This window comes from Sebastes umbrosus, chromosome 23, assembly GCF_015220745.1.
Source record: "Sebastes umbrosus isolate fSebUmb1 chromosome 23, fSebUmb1.pri, whole genome shotgun sequence".
Classification (NCBI taxonomy): Eukaryota; Metazoa; Chordata; class Actinopteri; order Perciformes; family Sebastidae; genus Sebastes; species Sebastes umbrosus.
The window spans coordinates 22,048,871-22,072,815 of record NC_051291.1 but is presented as its reverse complement, the minus strand read 5'-3'; the positions used below and the strand labels follow the sequence as shown (position 1 = coordinate 22,072,815).

Below are 23,945 nucleotides of genomic sequence, written 5' to 3'. Positions count from 1 at the left end.
GGAACAAGAAATGCTTTGTTTGGTAACGCTGACAAAGCGGAGCAAAGAGAGCGCTAACCATGCAGAGTTTGTGTATCTGATCACATGCATGACTGCAGGTATTATAGAATTCTTCTATATGTAATCTTTTACAGTGTGTGTGTGTGTGTGTGTGAGTGTGTGTGTGTGTGTGTGTGTGTGTGTGCGTGTGTGTGTGTGCAATCATGCCAGACCATGCAGTGTGCTGAAGCAAGGGTTTTCCCGTTTTAAACTCCTAGGCAGGCACTTTATTTAATTCAGAATTTTCAGCACTAACCTTTTGAATCAATTAAATGTGGGGCCGTCAATCGATTCAAATATTTAATCACGATTAATCGCAAATTAATCACACATTTTTGTATCTGTTCAAAATGCACATTAAAGTGGCAGTAGGCAGTATATTTTTGGCTTCATTGGGCATAAATCCCATAATAACCTTTCAGCATATTGTAATTCAAGTGTTCTGAGAGATAACTAGACTTCTGCTCCTCCTCATGGCTCTGTTTTTAGGATTTAGAACATCTAGCCGGTGAAGGGAGACTTTGACCAATCACAGGTCATTTCAGAAAGAGAGCGTTCCTATTGGCTGTGCTCCGGTCATGTGACCAGAACTTAGCATTCCTTCACCAGATTTCACAATTGTCACAAACGTTCTCATTTTACAGCTAAACCGTGCACTACAAGATGAGTGAGTAACAGCCGGCTCTCACAGACAGCAGCTGGACAGCAGACCTCAGATCAGCTCTGACTGCTTGTTTTACTACAGTCTGTGAAATCTTGCAGATGCCGTTAGTAGCACCGGAGGACACCGGTGGACACAGAGGAACATGATTTTTTTCAGGTTACCTGTTTCATGTACTTCTGTCACGATATAGCAACCGTTTTATAAAAATAATTCTTTTTAAATCATATTTGCTCCAATCTGCCTCCTTCAGCTTCAAAGGGAGATTTGTCAAGTATGTAATACTCTTTTCAACATGGGAGTAGGCAAATATGCTGCTTTATGCAAATGTATGTATATATTTATTATTGTAAATTAATTACCAACACAAAACAATGACAGATATTGTCCAGAAACCCTCACAGATACTGCATTTAGCATAAAACAATATGCTCCAATCATAACATGACAAACTGCAGCCCAACAGGCAACAACAGCTGTCAGTGTGTCAGTGTGCTGACTTGACTATGACTTGCCCCAAACTGCATGTGATTATCATAAAGTGGGGATGTCTGTAAAGGGGAGACTCGTGGGTACCCATAGGACCCATTTACATTCACTGATCTGGAGGTCAGAGGTCAAGGGACCCCTTTGAAAATGGCCATGCCAGTTTTTCCTCACCAAAATGTAGCCTAAGTGTTGAGCGTTATTTGACTTTGACAGCCCTAATTTAATGTAATCCAAGCTATTATGATATCTTATTCATCACTCATCATCATTATTGCCCCACAATATCAGTGCCACTGATGATGTTACCTCCCATATCTGCCTAAAAGCAGCGGGGGGAAAACCCTGCTAGGTGAGGTGGTGTGTGTGCAGCAGGGGGTAGGGGAAGGGGGTCTCACCTCTTGGACAGAAGCTTGTTGAAAGAGAGGAATAAGAGGATTAGTTCTCGGTATGTCAATGTGAATCTGCAGAGAGAGAAAGAGAGAAAAAAAAAGACAAACACTGAAGCATCGGGCAGGTTAGCACAGATCTGGGCATCACAGACAGAGAGGGACAGAGAGAGCAACAGTTAGTGGATTGGTGTCCTTGATTGGAGGCAGGCGGGGGTTTCGCTGCTCTGAAATGGATAGCAGCGGTGGTCTTGAATGCAAGTGTGCATATGTTGATATGTCTCTTTGATACTATGTGCTTCACAGTACATGTGTGTGTGTTTTTGTCTCTGTGTGTTGGACCACATTTACACCATTTCAGAGTGTCTGCCCCGCCAGATGAGCGATACGACAGGCAGACAGATTCGTCAGAAGGGAGCCAGACGGATGCAGGACGGCGGCTGGAGCTGAGCCAGCTGAAATAGTCCACACCGGACCGTTTGTGAGAGTGTGTGGCTGCTTTGCTGACAGGACTGAGGGGATTGAGCTGTATTCACAGTCCTGTCTGCTCTGTCCACCTTACCTCTGTCACCTTTGGCTGCAGCACCAAAGACTCAGGACTCATCCTGGGAATGTCTATGTGGATCTGACAGCAACATCGGAGAGAAAAGGTGTTAGACACACACACACACACGTTTACACTCACACTCAGCACCAATGTAGAAGTCCCCCTTCAGGTCCTCAATATTCTACATTTAACATGTTTTTAGCCAGCTGGAAGATCTCCCCAGATGTTCGTAAGACTGGGTCATATTCTCATGACTGTGGCCCTTCTTACCAAAGTATATAGCCTAGGCCAGGGGTCAGCAACCTTTACTATCAAAAGAGCCTTTTCAGGCAAAGAAAAAAAAAAAAATCTGTCTGGAGCCGCAAAACATTTGATCATTGTGATGAAGGTAACACAGTTTATAGTCTAAGTATATAGTATATAAGTATAATGAAGTGAGGGCCAAAGAGACAATGTACTACGGAGTATTAAGGCCACATTGAGGGACAAAACATCTAAGATTTACAGAATAAAGTCCTAACTTTATGAGAAAAAAAGTCGTAATATTGCGAGAATAAAGTCCTAACTTTACAAGAAATAAAGTCGTAATATTGCGAGAATAAAGCTATGACTTTACGAGAAAAAAAGTTGTAATATTACGAGAATAAAGTCATAACTTTAAGAGATAAAAATTTCGTAACATTATGAAAACAAAAGAAAATAACATGTAAAATTATTACTTTATAATATTTGACCTTATTCTCATAATATTACGACTTTTTTTCTCGTAAACTTCTGGCTTTATTCTCATAATACTACGACTTTTTTCTCTTAAACTTATGACTTACTTTCGAAATATTATGACTTTATTCTCGAAATCTCAGATTTACTTTTTTCCTCAATGTGGCCCTAATACTCCGTCGTACCGTCGTACCGTCGTACCGTCGTACCGTCGTACCGTCGTACATTCGACCTACAACAATGATAAATAAAAATGAAAATTTAAACAAAAAACAGTTATTCATTTCCATTTTTATAAATCCACAGGGCGCCACTAGAGAGGGGCTAGAGAGACACATGTGGCTCCGGAGCCACAGTTTGCAGACCCCTGGCCTATGCAGTTAGCCACAATAGGTAATTATGGGGCCACTTTCTGTTTACTTTTGGTTGGACTTAAGCTGGTATTATACTGCACTTCTTTGCAGGCGAATGTGCACATGCATGCACTCTATTTACTGTATATTTGCACTCATTTGAACCATTCTGTAATGTTTGTTGTGCTCATCCCACTGAGAATCAACAACCCTCTATGCAACTTTCAGCAGCATTCTGCCCATTGTGGCCTATACGGTTTCAACTACCCCATATAAAACTGTAAGCTGCTCACCAGCTCACAAAATCACACCAGCTAATGCTATGTTCACACTACGATTAACAAGAGCAACAAAACAGCCAGCATGGCCAGTTACATTGTTGCTGAGTTGGAGTGTTGCGCTTGTTGACGCAGGTATGTCGTTATATAGCACTGATATGATTGGTTGACGTTTCACTGTGTCATTGGCGCCATGAAAAAAGTTGAGACCAGCTCAACTTTGATTTGTAAAGCATCACGCTTAGGGATGTCACGAGAACCGATACTTCGGCACCAAGTCAATGCCAAAATTCTGAAAACGTGACGTTACATGTTTTTCTATAGTACCACAGGTACCGTAGATATGGTCAGGGCTCGAGACTAACGGCGTCCCGTCATCCCGGGGATGATAGGGAATGTGTTTGGGACGCAGTAAACTCACTATGGATGCGTCCAGTGGACACACCTTATTTGTTCACAAATAATGCTCCATTGTGAACAACAAGTCCATGTTGAAATCAGCAGGATGAGAGCTAGCTAACGTTAGCTCCCTGCAGGACTGTGCTACTTACAGCTAACATTAACTAGCTCGGGAGGTGCCACTGATTTACATCATGATGTGTTCAGGCTCTATTCAGTAAAATAGCATTGGGCGAACGTAAATTCTAAAGTTAATGATGTGTTCAAATGTAATCTTGTAAAATGTAGTTTTTGGCGAGAAACCTAAATAACTCCAGTTGTTTGAAGGAGATGTTTTCACAGTTATATAAAATAGATAATAGAGAGGGAATATGAGCTGTTTAACTTCCGAACAGAAAAAAGTATGCAAACGATAATAAAGGAGTATGTTGAAGTACATGGGATTTATTGATTTATTTTGTTTTTTTACCGTGGTACCGAATTGTTATAGAGAACCGTGGGATTTCACTGGTATTGGTATCGACTACTAAATTTCTGGTATCGTGGCGTCCCTAGTCACGGCCGTCAGACAGTGACAAGTGTCAAGAGTCAGTTTGTAGCTTAATGTCACCGGCTTCCATTGAACAGGAGTTGTAGCCTGTTGCTGAGTCGCTCGTCGTGTGAACGCAGCATCACAGTGCAATCTCTGCAAAGTACAAAATGGCGGAGAGACAAAGTACACGAGTGACTGGTGGAAAAAGTCAAACAAATCCAGACTAAAAGATAAGTGGATGTATGTTATAGTAGACAGGTGGCAAGGAGGAGGGGTATTTCTGAAGTGGTTTTTGGTCAAAAATGGTTTGATGCAGCCTTAACAGTAGAACTCAATCAGTTGTTTCAAACACACAACTCCACTTTATATCTTCTGATGGCCTAACAAAAAAACTAGATTTTTGTTTTCAACACTTTCTCTTGGGATGGAACAAAACAGCAGCAGTACTTCAAAAAGCTCGCAATGCAAGCTGGGACTTCTACAATGGCTGCTACATCCATATGCATATGCATAAACACACACACATACAAGCTGTTTGGGCAAGTTACCAACAACATAAACAGATATATAAAAGAGACAGATGGACAGACACAAGAAGAGACACTAACTACGGGGACAGATGGAGAGATTTACACTGGCTGATGGACTATGAGCAAACACACAGACAAACAGAAGACATATAGGTACATGTAATGCATGCCTACAGCGGCTTAGACATAATATATATACAAACTTCATACAAACCCACTGCCATGTGCAATTCCAGTGCCAAATCAACATATGTGCAAACACACATAATCACACACACAGAAAAAAAAAAAAATCCACTTTAAATCAGCGCTCAGCCCGTCAACACAACAACAGTGTTGGAACAAGCAGAGTTTGGCAGAAAAACAGGCACCAAGACGCGATCCAAACAGTCATCAAAACAAAGTATGCCAGCTTTCTGGCACAGTGCAGAGGAGATCAATGGGAAATTGGACGGAATATGAGAAATGTGTGTTTTTGCTATCGACAGCCCACTTTGATGTTTCTTATCGGCTCGGAATGAATGGGAAGTAGTGGAGTGTTAAAGTGAGAGAGTGTATGGAGGGGTGGAGAGAGACGGATAAACAGAGAGTAAAAGGAGATATTATTTTCAAAGCCAAAGAAAAGTGTTCATTTAAGCAGCTCTGAAGCTCGGGGCTGGTTGTCTCTGCTCGGTGAACAGAGCTCGACCACACTCGCTGCATGTCAACACAGACAGACACGCAGACAACAAGCCTATGAGTATATGAGGGAGAAAGAGGAAGGGACAGAGAGAGAGAGAGAGAGAAAAAGCATGGAGCTGGTTCCAGTAATCCTGTCTGCAGGGCCGAATCCTGTCACACTTTCTCGCACGCACGCACGCACGCACGCACGCACGCACGCACGTGTCCCGGGTCTGTGCTGAGGGAATACATTAGTGACAAAACGCTGTTCTTTTAATTGAAAATGGAACCTTTTGTCACTCTGTCCTTCGAGTTCTGGGATTCAGGTGTTAATAAAAGTCACATGTAAAAAAATGATTAAACACACAACGAGTAAACAGGACAATGTGTGCACGCGCATGTATACCTGTCTGTATGTGTCCTGATGGTGCTCGTCATTGCGGGAGTCGTAGTATTGCTGGATAAAGCCAAAGTATTCTTGTCTCTTCCTCTGTAGGACGCTCTCTCTTCTTTCTGCGTTAGCTGGTAGGTACCCCTAAGAGACGGTGAGAAGAGGACAAAAGAAAGAAAGGGTAAATAAAAAGGTAGCATAGAGTTGTTGCTCAACTATAATTCATATTCAGGAGCTCAGACTGATGGAAACAAATAATGACTGAACAAGAAGATGTTCTTTTTACACTTCAGCCTGTGTACAGATTCAAAGAAATGAGATAAGATATGTTAATTGGTGAGCTTTAGAGGTGCTGGCAGGTGGATTCTGACTGGCTGTGTCCCCTTGTTTCCGGGCTTTAAGCTAAGCTAACCATCGCCTGTAAGCTATTTAACTGACAGAAGCCAGAGTGGTATTGATTCTCTCATCTAACTTTCAGTAAGAACTAGGGCTGGGTATCGGTTTTGAGTATGGAATTAACCCAGTACCAAGTAGTATCGAAACTTCTCCAGTCTAACAATACCTGCAATCAATCATTTCTGTGCCCAGATCGTGAAAAAAATGTCTACTTTTCAGAGAATATGAGCCAAGTGGAGTGAAGCGAGCGGGGAGTGTAGGCGAAAGGATTTTGGATAGAGCGCAGAGCGGATTTTTTTTTTAAGTTGGAGCGTCGCCTTATCTCTCGCTCTATCCCACTCCAATTTCGCCCCGGTACCACTCACACCATGAGTTTGAAGCATGCCCGAGCGAGCTCGACCCAGAATACATTTGTGTACTGCGAACGGCGGCTGCATAGGATTGTTTCAGACTCATGTGATCCGAAGAATTCCAATAACTCCGTTGTAAAAAATTCACAAAAATCATAAAAACATTTATCTAATGAAATGTTCTGATTCAATCCATATTTGTTGGCGTTTAGCCTTTCAAAAATAACATGTTCACTGTGGCAGGACAGCCAGTGGGACACACACACACACAGCTTCCCTTCCCATTATGTGTACTGAATTAAGTACTCCATTGGTATCAGTATCATTTTAAGTGTGCTGGTATTGGTACTGGCATCGTCATTTTTTTAAACAATACCCTAATAAGAATGTAAATAAGCGCATTTCCCAAAATGTGGAATTATTCCTTATGTCAAATGTCCTAAAATCTAATTCAATTATAACTGCAGTGACTTCAATCATCATACTATCAAATTAAGAAAGAAAAAAATGCACTAAAATAAAAAATATACTTTATCATTAGTCTGAAAATTTTAAATTGCCTGGAACTACTCTAAAGTAACATAGTCTGAAATAGGGATGCACCGATACCGATATCAGTATTGGGTATCGGGTCCAATACTGTGCTCATGTACTCGTACTTGTACTTGCAAAACGGCTCCCATACAACGGCACCGAGGACAGTCCGCCCCGGTCAACAGTCGCACCGGGAGCAGGGGCCCCCTTCCCTCCCCAGCGGGGAGAGAGGGCGCAGTGAGCCCTTTGTCCACGGTGCGGTGAGCGCTGTAAAGCTGCGAGCCACCGTCACCCCGAGCCTTTCCAAGCCGGCCTAGAGCCGGTATCGGTGCATCCCTAGTCTGAAATGTACTATCATTATTTACCAAGCCTTAAAACAGTGTACAGATACTAGTGCAGGCCCAAAAACACTTTAACAAGTAACTGGTAATAGTCTAAAAACTAATAAACCTGTCTATTTGTGACACGCATGCACAGAAGCGCTTGTGGGTTCCACATGGGACTCATTAATACAGCTCCGTAGACATTCAGCAAGACCGTCTTCTCACCGTCTCAAACTGAATGGCATTTCATGTTGCGCGTCTCTCGTAATTATTTGTCTGCCAGTATATACTAGTTAATGAGTCTCTTGTTCTAAAGCCTCGACTTGCTTTGAGTCTGTCGGCCAAGTTCAATCCCAAACCAAACTCCACCACCTGGGACTACATACCTAGTCTGTAAAAGACACACTTCACTTTGCGGAGAAAACTTTCTGCTGCTTGACCGAATGCTCTCTGCCTCTTAGGGGAGATACCTTTCTCTGTGTGTGTGCTTCTGGGGATGTGTTTGTCAGACAGTTTACAGTATGTGAGCATGCATTTGTGAAAAGAGTGTATCCTCCTTGCGCAGTCAGGCTTATGCAATGAGGAGAAAGTCAACTCCAAACTGAACAACAAATCTAAAGTCTATTAAAAGCGAGAGCTGGGACCAGGGGCTCTGAAATATTCACACAGTTAACATCTTCAAAACACAACTCAAACATGACTGCTGGCTCCAAAAACTTGTCCCTGTGATAAAAAAAAAGCTGGAGTGTGTCGCTGTTAAACCTACAAAGGGTCCGTTTTGTGTTTTTCCTTTACATGTTTTATATTGCCTTATGTGCAAGTGCATTTGTTTGTTGCTGTATAATTACAATAACATTATGATTATTGAAGGCAAAGAGGTTATTTAATCAATTTTAACAACAGGACCAGTGTTCAGGAGCCTTATAAACTAATGGTATATAATGTTAGTGGCTTGTGATATCTGATACTGAACCTATATTTACCACGATGTATATGTTTATGGTAGTGTGAGTTATTGAAATTTGAGCTGCAACAATTAGTCGATTTATCAGTAAGTAGTGAGCTGACAGAAAATTAATCACAACTATTTTGATAATCGATTACTAGCGTTGGGTAATTTTTTAAGATGCAAATATTCTCTGGTTCCTAAAACGGCGTTTTAGGGCCTTTGTAGGTAAAAAAATAATAAGTAAAAAAGTAATAATAATTACGGAATTGGGCTTCCCCGGATAAGAATGAATGAATGGATGGATGGATGGATGGATGGATGGATGGATGGATGGATGGATTGTCCGCTACAATATAATATATTTTGCACTTTGGGGCTCACGTTACCTCAGTGTTTAACGGTGGAATATGTGGTGTGATGAGGTTGATCCAACCTTGCAAGGGTGTGGCTATTTTTCATTACCACGGTTTTAGACTCCACTCTTTTTCCGATTTTTTTTTTTCTTGTAAATTTGTGACTTTATAATCTCGCAAATTTGTGTGTATTTTCTCGTAAATTTGGCAATTTTTTCTCTGAGTTTTTTCTTGGATTATTACCCCCCTTTCCTGGCTCCATCATTTTTTTTTCACCTACAATGACCTTAAAAGGTTCTACCTTCTAAATAAGAAACATTTCTGGTTTTCTTAGACTTTTATGATAATAAATGAAACATATTAGGGCTTCAGACAGTTGGTTGAACAAAACAAGACATTTTGAAGATGTCACTTTGGGCTCTGGGAAATTGTGATGTGCATTTTTCACTATTCATTCACTATTTTCTGATATTTTATAAACCAAACGATTAATCAAGAAAACAATAGGTAGATTGATCGAATTGCAAGTTTCAGCGCTACTGCACCTGAAATAAACACTATTCTAAACAACAATGTAGAGCCTAATGTAAAATTGTATTTTTGTCTAAAAAGAACCTCGTGAGCACATCTCTAGTAAACACAAGAATTAAAGTGGTGCTTTTGTGTGATTCTTTGTGGAGAAACTCGTGTGAGTGTTAGTCGACTAACAATGTCTTTGGTCGGACAGCCCCAGTCAAGACTAAACCTCCATGCTCATATTTTACAAAGACTTCCTTGTAAATGTTTTAGCAGACAAATGCTGTAGTAGACCAGTGCTCTCTTCATCATCCTGTCCATCTCTTACATTTATTTGTCATCACTTTCAATTTAAACAGAGCATTTTTTTTTTCTGAGAACGCATTTGGCCGCTGTTCAGTCACATCTGAGAGCAACTGTGTTTTGGACTGGCTTTAGTGGAATGGCCATCAAACTGCACCAACAAAGACAGTCTGCACATCAGACTCGACGGGAAAACACAAAAGGCCTTAAAAGGCTGATAGTGACTGTGTGTGTCCTATATATGTGTGTGTGTGTGTGTTTGTTATCTAAGTGCATCTTTGTCTTTGTTGTGACTCTGCCGTTTGTTGTTTTTGGAAGCTGGCTGCCACTTTTTGGTAACACCCTAGCGAAGCATATCGAAAAAAACACACATGTACACACAAAAAAGTATCAATTTAGGGCAACTGTTTTGTGGAAAATCAATAAGAGCGGCAACAAATAAAAGTTTCTCTTTTTTGTTTTTTTAGTCTCTTTTTTATTTTATCTCGACAAGGCCCCCTAGAAAAGCCTGGAGAGTCTAGAGGCTTATTTGTTGCACACACAAACACACATATACACCTGGCTAACACATCAACACAAAAAAACACTTGAATTGTGAAAAATGCTCCAAACAACATGGTTCCACACACTCATATGTCTCTGTTATGACATATAAAACACACACATCCCATTTCACTAGGGATGCACCGATACCAGTATCGGGTCCGATACTGTGCTCATGTACTCGTACTCGTACTTGCAAAACGGCTCCGATACAACGGCACTGATACCACTTTACGGTGGTGCGCCCGACCCTGCTGGGCCGGGATCCCACCTCAGCCGGCGGGCACCGGCCCTCACTTTCATTGCGCCACGGGGATTTGCTTGCACCCTCTAACTCTCGCGTGCGTTAGACTCCTTGGTCCGTGTTTCAAGACGGGTCGGGTGGGTTGCCAACAACACTGCAGACCCCTGGCACCTTTTACGTGGGCCGAGCTCCGATCTGGCGGCACGACGCGGTTGACTGTCGCACCGGGAGCAGGGAGCCCTCCCCGACGGGGAGAGAGGGCACAGCAAGCCCTTTGTCCACGGTGCGGCGAGGTCCGGGCGGGGAGCACTGTAAAGCTGCGGCCGCGAGCCACCTTCGCCCCAATGCGGGACTCCCATGCCTGCCGTATGTCGCTCACACCCTCGAGCTGGCTGTTAACGAGGGTGTTTTGGTACAGAGAAGTACTCGTATCGGTACTCGGTATCGGAGAGTACCCACATGTAAGTACTTGTACTTGGTCTGAAAAAAAGTGGTATTGGTGCATTCCTACATTTCACATTTCCTGCCAGCCCATCTATCTTTTCCACCTTCAAAAACCTAGTCATTCAAAGGACTTCTCATTCTCTTTTTTCTGCTGAAAAACTAAAATGTGCATCTTTTCACGACCAAAACACTGCGAACAAGGCAGACTCCTTACTCATCCTCGCCTCATGTCCCTTCTCCCCGACCGCTGCCAGTCGGCCAGACGGTTACATTTCGTGCCCGCAGAAATCAGGCTAAGCACTGACTGGGACTTTTTCACGGCCCGGTCTCTGCCAAAAACGTCCATGCGTCACATGTTGAAACTGCTCCATGTGCAAATACACATGAGTACACACACACAAACCACAACCAACAGGCCAGCTACAAAACATTGGGCTCCGGTGTGATGTGCACTCTGCCAAATGAGGGAGAGGAGAGCATGTGTGTGTTGAAGGTTAATGGACAGCTTAGTGGAGGTCAATCACACTGCAGCTGCATTACTACTCGATGGGACACACATTCACACGGGGGATTTGAAGACTATAAAGAGGACACAAGCTGTGTCATACACTATGCTGGGATTTGATTTTATTACGGCTCTCTATCACTAACGATAGGATATCGGAAAATTGGAATATTTCAATGTGCCCACATGTTAATATAGGTCTGCGGTTTCCCAGATTACCAAGGCTATACATTTTTAATATGAAATATTTTTTAACATAATTGTGCATGTTTAACCTCTTCCACTCCTTGAGGGCGCCCCCCGGCCGACTATACTGTCTTTCAGAGGCTGTGTTGGGCTCAGTTTTAGACCTGGAGTGAACGTGATCAGATGAAACTAGAAAACCTGAGGAATGCATTGGTACCAACCATGTCGGGAAGGAGGTTAAATAACGCTCAAAAAGTTAGGCTAAACTACGGCGAGGAAAAGCTGGCATGGCCATTTTCAAAGGGGTCCCTTGACCTCTGACCTCAAGATATGTGAATGGTGTTATGGGTACCCACGAGTCTCCTCTTTATAAATCATGATAATGATAATCACATGCAGTTTGGGGCAGTATAAATGTGTTATTTTCGCCTCTTCTAGAAATGCTGTATTTGAATATTTCTGCATACTCGTGCATATTTCTATTAATATTTGACAATGAAGAAGTGTTTATGTTCCTTATGTAAGTCATACTTTTGTTAAGACAAACATTTGTTAACTTATTTTTGCCAAATAAATGAAAAGCATGTTGAAATCAGAACATGACCTCCTCGCTGTAACAGAAATGTACCAAACCAAACCCAAAACCGTGACCCCAAAACCGTGACCCCAAAACCGTGATATGAACTGAACCGTGAATTCTGTGAACCATTCCACCCCTAACTTCTATCATAATGTTCTAAGTCTCTGATTTTCACTAGAACAACTTGACACACTGTGATGTGCAACTCAAATTACTGTTCAGGTTCCAGCTTTCAGATGATGTGCACCACTTCTATGTGACATCTACTGTTGACCTGCTATCTCCCCTTAAACACCCCCTGTACCTCCCTAAAAAAGACAAAAAAATGGGTCAGTGTTAAAGAGGGGAGGCGTGGAAAAGGTTAAAGAAGAACTGTTTAGAAGGAAAAGGATGCAGTCAGCATAAGCACCATGCGTTTCTTTTAGAAAATAGAGAATTCAAATAACGGAGCGTATCTCACAGTAAAGTGCATTAAGTGCCTAAGATCTGAAGTGTACTTATGCTTGAACCTGAGTGACTAATTTCCATTTCATTTGTGGTCTGCTGGTTAAAAAGGGTGACTGGAGATTTGTTAAAAACAGAAAGATGGAAGACAGAAAGTGAAGCATAAATGCATGACGGCTCCGCATGACCTGCCGGTGGTACAAAATGCGGCGGCACAGTGCTTCCTCCTGCCTCCGCTAATCAGTCTACATAAACCTCAAGTCTTCATTCTTCCTTGCATCAATCTACTCCTGGATCCTTCCATCTCTCTGATGGAGCCTCCACTTCAGTGAGCTCTCTGTAAAAAGAAACTGGGGAAATATGCTTGGGGAATCCATTTGGGGAATTTAAATGAAACTTCTTTTTTTTTTTGTCTTCTCGCAATCTAAATTGATTTCTACTTAGCAGACGCACATTATTCTGGAAGCAGACTGGAAATAAACTGTCCCACTACGGGCACGGCAAAAGTTGAACACATAAAACGTCTTTCTAAAATGCTCTTGTCGCTGTGTCTCTACAGTACGTGGCCATCTTTAACACTTGCATCTGGAGTTTCACGACATGATTTGAGTTTGGAAACATCCACATGAGAATCAATTTCATACCGTGACTCACCGCCACTCGACTTGTCGAGATTAAATGAAGCATGATTGTGCCACTGCATGACTCATTCTTACCGCAGATTTATTCAGAAACTTATTTTGGTGGATAGTTTCGGTTTGACAATGTTTCCTGGACTGCATCTGTGGCTTTCCAACCTAAATGACCAATAACAACCAAGTAAGAGGTGCGTTCATCCAATCAGGTGTAGAAGGGTTCGTGTTAATGTCTGGGCAGTCTCATGCTTTGTGAGACGATATTGAATGAGCTGAAAATTGTGGTCTGGCAAAGCTTGTGCCATGGATGCCATTTTGTATTTTGCACCCTAAATTGACATTTTTTACTTTATCTTGCATGAAACTATAGTGGTGTCACGATTGAGATTCTAAATCGAAAATTTTTCAAATTTTGACCTTCAAAATCAAAAGCAGGATCGGCAATTCTCCCGGTCCTTTTTTCCTCTCCAACCCGGCCTACTTGTGCACGCCCCAACACACTTCAAAGTGACACAGCGTAGCTTACCTTACACTTTTCTGTCTGAGATGATGGAGAAACATTTTGCCTTCCATGAGAGTTATGAAAACAATGAACATGCCGTTGACAAAAAAACTACAGTACAGTTTGTAGGCTATGCTACATGCGGGTACCATAGACCAGCCCAGGCAACACGACAAATATGGATGGATAGATGGATAGATGGATAGATGGATAGATGGATAGATGGATAGATGGGTAAATAGATAGAGCGTTCACAAGAATGGGATGGATGGACCGAAGGAGGCCTCTGGCTACGACAGTCGCCAGCACGGAGGCATACAAATGTTTAAAGGTCCCATATTGTGCTCATTTTCGGGTTCATACTTGTATTTTGTGTTTCTACTAGAACATGTTTACATGCTATAATGTTAAAAAAAAACATTATTTTCCTCATACTGTCTGCCTGCATATACCTGTATTTACCCTCTGTCTGAAACGCTCTGTTTTAATGCATTTCAATGGAATTGCGATGGAATTGCATTGCTAGGCAACAGTTTGGGTCTATGTTCACTTCCTATCAGCTGATGTTATTTGCATACACTGCAACAGGAAATAACTGGGACACATTTAGAACGTTTATGTTTAAAACTGTGTAATGGTCTAAATATTGTATATTTGTGACATCACAAATGGACAGAAATCCTAACAGCTTGTTTCAAACGCACAATTTCTGAATACGGGCTGTGTGTATTTCTCCGTATATTGAGCGTTTTGATAGTTTAACAGTATTTCTATAGCACTTAAACCTGCTTTATAAGACATGAAAATCTCACTTTGTACAATATGGGACCTTTAAAACGAATCTAAGCATGATCTTAAAATGGAAAGTCAAATCAAATCGTGAAGTTGGAGAATCATGACACCCCTACATGAAGCAGAACTTTGTATGTTTGTATGTATATCTATTTAAAAACTAAATTATTTCAAATGCGTTCTCTGATATCTAATGCGATGCAGATTGTTCCACCTTGCATCACCAGGGCTTCACTGTTTAATTGATCCGATTTGAATCTCTTGTATTTTTTTATGTCATTTTCATTAAACTGACTTCCTCCTCTTACTTGGTCAATAAGTAAGTTTATAATCCAGAAGAGGAACAGATACTACACAGTAAGCAGTGCTGCTTGTCACTCATGCGGATCCATCCTTAACAGAGAGTATGTTAAAGTGTATTTCCTCACACAAACTTAAGATATACAAACACAAAGGCAACATATTCTTTGAAATTCTTGGTCCTGGATCAGTTTACACAAAGCATTTTGCACAGGTCTTAGTAGTTAATACTGAGAGGTGACAGTGGATCTGCACTCAGGAGCCTCAGTGGAAGTGTACAAACTGAAAAGGGACAACATGTTCCTGCCGAGGTGTGAGATGCCTCTTTAGATTGTGCATACCGAGGGAGGTTGATCACAAATCTGCCTCATATATAAAAAAAAAAAGGTCAGGTAACATTTAAACATAATATCTAAATCTGTCCCTGCTACATCTCATACAAGCCTTTAGTTTTGTCAATAATTCCACAGCCAGTTAGTTTTCTCCTCTCTCTCCCTCTCACCACTTCACATTTAACAGCCACACTCCATTAGCAAATGTACATATTGCCACAGGCTGACATTCTTTCACAAAGTAGAAAAAGCCATTTAATTTCTCCGTTCTCCTTCGGGCTCGGACACCAAGTGCTTTTAAAAAAAAAAAAAATGAAATAAGACGATATTATTTCTGAAATAATAGGAAGTTCAACCGGATGTGTTCCTGAGGCCGGGGGCAACCTGTGGAGCCTCTTGCTCAAACAGTGAAAGGTAGATGGAGCTATCCACTGAGGCTAAAAATTGCTCTCTCCCTCTCTTTTTTTGACTGCTTTTTAATTTCCACACAGGCTAATAACAGTCTGAGACAGTCATATACGGTTTCTGGGATGTGGTGGTAAATGCGGGCCGTTGGGGGAGCATTACCGAGCTCTAACTTGTTTCTCGTCTTTGTCAGGTAAAGAAGAGCGGCGGCTCAAGCTTGCCTGCTGGAGGGGAGAGAAAAATCAAATAAGTTGGTGCACGCTGGTGAGCAGGAGAAGGGCACAAGGGACACCACTGGAGTGAAGTTTTATTAGGTGCTTCTGCCAAGTTTATGGAATACAAGGCGTGGGCTGGGAGTCTGAATGTGTGTGTGTGCGTGCGTGCCAGACGGCGAATAGATTTTTCGAGCCTGATCCCTCCTATCTATTTCTCCACTGGATCATACTACAGACAGGACGGAGTAGGCAGTCAAGTGTTATGACACTTCAGGAGATATGATTGCTTCTGACACTGTGCCCACTTTTCGCTTTAATCCAAACCTTGGATTTAACCCTGGGATAATTCACGCTGCACGAGGCTCTGGGAATGTATTGAAAAAGCTTGCAAGGTGGGGCTGAGATAACTCCAGATGTGGATCTTATAGTCAAAACGCCCCCTATATATCTATCAAAGTCATCTGGACATACACACCCTCAATAAAGATAGGAGTTGTATTCCGTTATACTGCGTTTAAACTTGTTAAAGCTGAGTCCAATCCGTCCATGAAAGACAGAAACAAAAGATAAAATATCTCAGCTTGTGGTGGCCATGTTGGATAGCAAAGCACCTGATTGTTTTTTAACAATACAGACAGAAAGTAAATCAAATATTGAGACTGACTGTAAAAGTAGCCATGTGCAGTAATCTAACTACAAAGCAAAGAATCTCTGTCTGTCTGTCTGTCTGTCTGTCTGTCTGTCTGTCTGTCTGTCTGTCTGTGAGTGTGTCCTTCACATATCTCAAGAACCGTTCAGCTAATCTACTTCACACTTGGTGGGTGTATTGCTGGCGACCCAAGGGAGTGTTGTGTTGAATTTCAATATTAATAAACTTTGAATAAACAAGCGTACGGAGCTTTGTGCAGCAGCGGGGGGGCCTCGGTTATACTCCCAAACGGAGGCATACACGGACAGCTGCGGACAGCACGGATGCGTAGTAGTTCTATTTATACTGTCCACTTGGAGGGACGCGTTCCACACATACACGGGAGATCGCCGTGCGGTCTGTCCACACATGACGAAATTTACACTGACCCTAGCAGACCCTCACGTATGTGCGGACGCAAAAGTATAATTAGTAGGGCTGTCAATCGCTTAGAATATTTAATCGTGATTAATCGCATGATTGTCTATAGTTAATCGTGATTAATCGCACATTTCTTATCTGTTCAAAATGAACCTTAAAGGGAGATTTGTCAAGTATTTAACACTCTTAACAACATGGGAGTGGACAAATACGCTTGCTTTACGCAAATGTATGTAAATATTTATTATTGGAAATCAGTTAACAACACAAAACAATGACAGATATTGATCCAGAAACCCTCACAGGTACTGCATTTAGCATAAAACAATATGCTCCAATCATAACATGGCAAACTGCAGCCCAACAGGCAACAACAGCTGTCAGTGTGTCAGTGTGCTGACTTGACTATGACTTGCTCCAAACTGCATGTGATTATCATAAAGTGGGCATGTCTGTAAAGGGGAGACTCGTGGGTACCCATAGAACCCATTTACATTCACACATCTGGAGGTCAGAGGTCAAGGGACCCCTTTGAAAATGGCCATGACAGTTTTTCCTCACCAAAGTTTATCGTAAATTTGGAGTGTTATTTAATCTCCTTCGCGACAAGCTAGTATGACATGGTTGGTAGTTTCATATGATGCCAGTATCTTCACTCTAGCTTTAAAACTGAGCCCGCTACAACCTCTGAAATATGGATATCGCAGGTTGCGTTAATGTGTTACAGAAATTAGTGGCGTTAAAACAAATCTGAGTTCACGCGTTATTATCGGGTTAACTTTGACAGCCCTAATAATTAGTGTTTGAGTCAAGCATGCACTTTTGTTGCTTGATGTTGGATATTTTAACGTTACAACCGGACTCTAATTCACTTCCCTGAAGTCAACACGAGTAGATTCGAACAGAGCCGAACCAGACTGTGTTTCCCCGGTGTATGACTTGCTAACACTCATTATGTTACTGCCAGCAAAATACCTCTGCTAATGAAATCCATGCTCTACTTTACAACTGCAGTAGTTTTGTCCTAGCAAGTGACTAATACCTATTTGGAAATTACCTCCACTTATGGAGGATCAAACTACACAATATTTTTGTCTTTGACGATGGTCACCATGTCAGATCTAACGATCATAAACTCTTGCAGTGTCTTGGTCGGGTGACTGGCAAGACTACACATATGACCACGACCAATCACGGCACATCCTATTCAACGATCACGCGCGAGTTCAGACGTCATCGGGGAGGCAGTTGAAGCAACTGTCGATCATGGCGACAGAAGCGTTGTGTGTGATGCTGGCGGTCTGGTGTTGCGAAAAGAAAAAGAAAAGAAAGAAAAAACGGTTGTGGATGCGCTCCTGGTTGGCAAAGAGAGGACGGTACGGGCTTTCGGTACTTCAGTCAGTTCCGTTGTCCCACCTGACAGCAGCTCACCATCCTTCCTCCTTTTCACCATGTTTGTTTATTACCAAGTGACCTGACTTGCACTGGAGAGAGCACCTGATTGGTCAACGTAAAGGAACACGTCGTTGGAGATGTCACACTAGGCGTGTCAAGACGAAAAATTCTGACAGGCTAGATTTTTCTTCGGGGTGTCGTGGGGCGTCCCAGACGTGGCGTCGGTTGTCGTGTACTATGACACACTACACGAGATGAGAGGATCGATTTCCTGATCCCCTACGACGGCCGAGTCAGGCTATAATCGGGCTGATATCGTGTAGTCTGAACCGGGCATTAGTGTATTATCGACCGCGAGTAACCACGAATTGGGTGTGTTTTCAAAACACCTGTAGCCCACAGGCCAAGCATTCAGCCCGTTCTGAGAAGGTATGTTTTGAACGGGTACTGCACTAATATAGAAAATGGAGGATTGGAGAATCATTGTGCATTTGAATTGTTGACAGGTGACTCGTAATGGAAAAGTGAGGCCAGTGAAGATTCACACCTCTAGTATTTAATTGCCTGGTGTGTATTTTTTATCTTGTGTTATTACCGTTTTCATTGCTGCAAAACCAATTGCCCCTCTGGGGACAAATAAAGTTCTACTTGACTTGACTCTTGAGACAGCCAGCGTTCAATCCTGAACAGAGTGAATATTTTATACTTAAAGATTTGAAGTGAAGTATGTCTTTGACTTTGATGCACTTATTTGCTTTCTTGCCAAGGGTTGGATGAGAGGATCGATACCACTCTCATGTCTGTAGGGTAAATGTGGAGCTGGAGCCAAGGGGCGATTAGCTTAGCTTATCTTAGCACAAAGATTGTAAACATGAGGAAACAGCTAGCCTAGCTCTCTTGAAAGTTACCAAATCGGACTACCAGCACCTCTTAAGCTCAAAAGCTGTATTTCAAAAATGTGGAACTGTTCCTTGTTGTCCTACAACCATGTCATTTATTTGTTTCCCTTGTTTCTTTGTTTTTTAATCTGTGTTTTTCCCTTCATGCTCCTTCGGGCGGTCAAACCATCATTTATACAGGCCGCAGGGCAGCTGTGCTTTGCAAGCCCAATATTCACTGCAGTGTTATCTTTATATATATACACACACACACACTGCATATAAACACAGGTATGCACACGACCACACACATGCATGCTCTCATAACGTATAGAATCGCAAACACGGACAGACAAACATGCACAATCGAACACAGACTGGGACAAACCATTAATAGGGTGTTATCTATGGTACATTAGTTAATCACCCAGACACACACACACACATACACACACGTACACAAACAGTCCCTCCTGTCTCCTCCCTACCTGGCTGCCTATACTGCAGCCAAAGCTTTGCAACTTCATACAACATTATGAGCCTCCACTTCAGTAGAGTACCAAACAAAGCAGTCGTTAACGGTTAAAGCACCCAGTTGGTAACCTCCCACCACCAAAAAACACAAACATGCACGCGCACACGCGCACACGCACACGCACACGCACACACACACACACCTATAATGACATCTTTTCTGCGGCACATTAGCTATTGTGCGGTAATTAATGGGAGAGTCATGGTGTTCAAAAAGCCAGTCTTCTCTCTGCAGACTAGGAGCTGTACACCACAACAATGGCTTTAATGAGTAAACACACCGCGTGTCTCATGAATAAATTATTTGTGCCTCGCAATTAATTTTCCCTATTGAAGTTTGAAAAAAAAGAAAAGCGGGACTGTTACCAGTCTTCATAAATCAAAAAAAGGGAGGGGGTTGGGAGAGAGAACATGACAGCGACTTTTTGTGTGTTTGTGTGTGTGTGCGCCTAAGATCCTCTGTAATGTGTTTTTTTCATTAGTGCGATATTATCTCTTTGTGTGTACGTGCCCGTGTGTGCGTTTGCTGAATCTCTTGGTTTATGAATGAGATTACATAGGTTTTTGACTTCAAGCGTCTTTATATGCAAGTTTTTTTTTATGTTTTATACAAATCAGTGTTTGTTTCAACGCTGGTGTTTGAATGTACATTATATACTGTATGTACAGCATGTGTGTATGTGCATTTAATGAATCTAGGGATGTTCATACTTATCCGTTTAACCGTTAACCGACATTAAGCATTTTAACCGATTAACGCTATCGGTTAAAACGGTTAAAAGAAATGTTAATAATTAACTCAAAAGCTGAGCGGCTCAGAGGAGCGGCTCGTCTCTTCGAGGAGAAAAGCTGGTCCACCTTAACAGCCCACCTTAAGAGGCGGAGCCGAAGTTGCAGGATACAGGAAGTCGTCTCCGGTCTCTGTCTCTCTTGAGTGGAGTGGAGGAGTTGTAGTTTAGTAGCATTTATTCACCGACAAATAAACTGTAGACACACTGCTACACCTACGTTCACAGCTAGAACGCCACCAACAACCTCACACTCACCGCCAACACACACACACACGGTCTGTTGGAAACTCACTAAAGTTATTCAGACTACGTGTGCGGCGGCGAGCACGAAGCCTCCAGCAATGCTAGAGCTGCTAACGTAGCACAAACACACACACTGTTTGTTGACCACTCACTAAAGTTACGCCGGGCAGACACACAGCTGACAACCTGCTAAACTAAACTAAATGTGCGGTGGAGACTTTTACTGGGAAAGTGGCTGCATGTCCGCGACACTACACGCAGCATCGTAGCTGCTGAGTTAACGCTCCCGGACGCTGAACTGGAGACTCCCGTCAAACAATATCTGTTGTGCTCCTGCAGCAAATCTTGTCAGTTAACGGTTAATAATCGGTTAACGAGGGTCGGTTATCGGTTACATTTTTTTTTCAAAATGAGCATCCCTAGTGTATGTGCATTTGATGAATCTCTTGCAGGTTTATGAATGAGGTTACAAAGGTATTTCTTAAAGCGTGTCTGTATCCAAGCGTTTTTTATGTTTTACACAAATCAGTGTTTGGTTTAATGGTGGTGTAGGAATGTACAGTACATATGTACAGCATGTGTGTGAGTGAAACTTACTGAAAGGAGCTTCCACGTTATCGGTCGGACCTGTCGGGGGATTCCAGACCAGCTGAGTTTCCGTAGCTCCTCTGTAAAACAAGAACAAAAATACCAGAGGGTTCATTTCAGATTCACCTCAGAGACTTTGATTTACAGCTACAGCTCGACCGATAAATGTCAGGTAGATAATATTGGCCGATATTACGTTATGACCAATACTATCTTATTAGAGATATGTCCATATGGGCATATACTGTATGTCAATAAATAACAACAGATTGTAGTACAAAAATGCCAAAGATATGTGTGAGGTAATTTAGTTGCAAAGTTTTTCCACCAGAGAGTCTGGAAAGTCTTTCTGACAAGTAAATCTCTTAACCACAAAATGTATGTTTTGTTTTCTCGGTATATAATATTGATAATGAAAAAGGGGATTGCCACACACTCTGGACCAGAGTAAAACTAACTGAGGTTTGAACTGAAAGATATTTTAATCAACTGATTTCCTTGACGAAAATGCGTATTATCCTTGTAGATTTTGGATTATTCTCTCATTGCCTGGGCTTGACCAGCACCAGACTGCAATATACACACGTAGGCAAAATTGTTGGTACCCTTCCGTTAAAGAAAGAAAAACCCACAATGGTCACTGAAATAACTTGAAACTGACAAAAGTAATAATAAATACAAATTCACTGAAAATGAACTAATGAAAATCAGATATTGCTTTTGAATTGTGGTTCAACTGAATCATTTTAAAAAACAAACTAATGAAACTGGCCTGGACAAAAATGATGGTACCCTTAACTTAATATTTAGTTGTACAACCTTTCGAGGCAATCACTGCAAACAAGCGATTTCTGTAACTCTCAATGAGACTTCCTCACCTGTCGACAGGTATTTTGGCCCACTCCTCATGAGCAAACTGCTCTAGCTGTCTCAGGTTTGAAGGGTGCCTTCTCCAGACTGCATGTTTCAGCTCCTTCCACAGATGTTCAATAGGATTTAGATCAGGGCTCATAGAAGGCCACTTCAGGATAGTCCAATGTTTTGTTCTTAGCCATTCTTGGGTGTTTTTAGCTGTGTTTTGGGTCATTATCCTGTTTGAGGACCCATGACCTGCAACTGAGACCAAACTTTCTGACACTGGGCAGCACATTTCGCTCCAGAATGCCTTGATAGTCTTGAGATTTCATTGTACCCTGCACAGATTCAAGATACCCTGTGTCAGATGAAGCAAAGAAGCCCCAGAACATAACCGAGCCTCCTCCATGTTTCACATTAGGTACAGTGTTCTTTTCTTTGTATGCTTCATTTTTGCGTCTGTGAACATAGAGCTGATGTGACTTGCCAAAAAGCTCCAGTTTTGTCTCATCTGTCCAAAGGACATTCTCCCAGAAGCTTTGTGGCTTGTCAATATGCATTTTGGAAAATTCCAGTCTCGCTTTTTTATGATTTGGTGTCCTCCTCGGTTGTCTTCCATTAAGTCTACTTTGGCTCAAACAGTGACGGATGGTGCGATCTGACACTGATGTACCTTGACCTTGGAGTTCACCTCTAATCTCTTTGGAAGTTGTTCTGGGCTCTTTGGTTACCATTCGTATTATCCGTCTCTTCAATTTGTCATCAATTTTCCTCTTGTGGCCACGTCCAGGGAGGTATGCTACAGTCCCGTGGACCTTAAACTTCTGAATAATATGTGCAGCTGTAGTCACAGGAACATCAAGCTGCTTGGAGATTGTCTTATAGCCTTTACCTTTAACATGAAGGTCTATAATTTTCTTTCTAATCTCCTGAGACAACTCTCTCCTTAGCTTTCTGTGGTCCATGTTCAGTGTGGTACACACCATGATACCAAGCAGCACAGTGACTTCTTTTGACCCTTTAAATAGGCAGACTGACTGATTACAAGTTTGAAGACACCTGTGATGCTATTTACAGGACACACCTTAGTTTAACATGTCCCTATGGTCAAATTATTTTACATCTTTTCTAGGGGTACCATCATTTTTGTCCAGGCCAGTTTCATTAGTTTGTTTTTTAAAATGATTCTGTTGAACCACAATTCAAAAACAATGTCTGATTTTCATTAGTTCATTTTCAGTGAATTTGTATTTATTATTACTTTTGTCAGTTTCAAGTTATTTCAGTGACCATTGTGGGTTTTTCTTTCTTTAACGGAAGGGTACCAACAATTTTGCCTACGTGTGTATAGCTGTGCAGAAAGTTTCAAACTTTAATCTCAAATATCAACATTGGCATCAGCGTCAGAGCGAGCTCGATTTCCTTCCCTTGTTTTGAATATTTTTGATGACAGATAAAGAATGACGCAATAAACAGCCAAAGAGATATTGAGATGGAAGTAAAAAGAAAGAGATAAATACCTTGTATTTCACTAGATTAGTTTCACCTGAAATTCACATTTTATTGAAAAAAAATGACTTTCTTGAGAACCAAAACAATATTACGTTTTCAATTGTCTCCGTTTCTGTCTCTGCCTTCCACCATGATTAATGTGTCCTAGCTGAGTCCAGTGCAGTGTGTGGTCCATGTTGTCATTGTTCATTATAAAGTTGATGACATGTTAAAACACTAAAAATTCTACAATAACAGAATATTT

General features: G+C 41.8%; 1 protein-coding gene across 5 annotated transcripts in view; it reads right to left on the bottom strand.

Moving 5' to 3' along the window:
- tbc1d22a (TBC1 domain family, member 22a) overlaps positions 1-23,945 on the bottom strand; it is a 182,422-nt gene that overhangs the window by 118,869 nt on the left and 39,608 nt on the right. For 3 of the 5 annotated variants that reach the window (XM_037760159.1, XM_037760156.1, XM_037760160.1), the window contains exons 6-8: positions 21,344-21,414; positions 6,001-6,129; positions 1,585-1,650 (exon numbers count right to left, since the gene is read on the bottom strand). In XM_037760159.1, coding sequence (XP_037616087.1) covers positions 1,585-1,650; positions 6,001-6,129; positions 21,344-21,414 — 266 coding nt within the window. Of the gene's footprint in view, positions 1-1,584; positions 1,651-2,137; positions 2,201-6,000; positions 6,130-21,343; positions 21,415-23,945 lie in introns of all 5 variants that reach the window. The other 2 variants (XM_037760157.1, XM_037760158.1) reach the window with 2 other exon arrangements.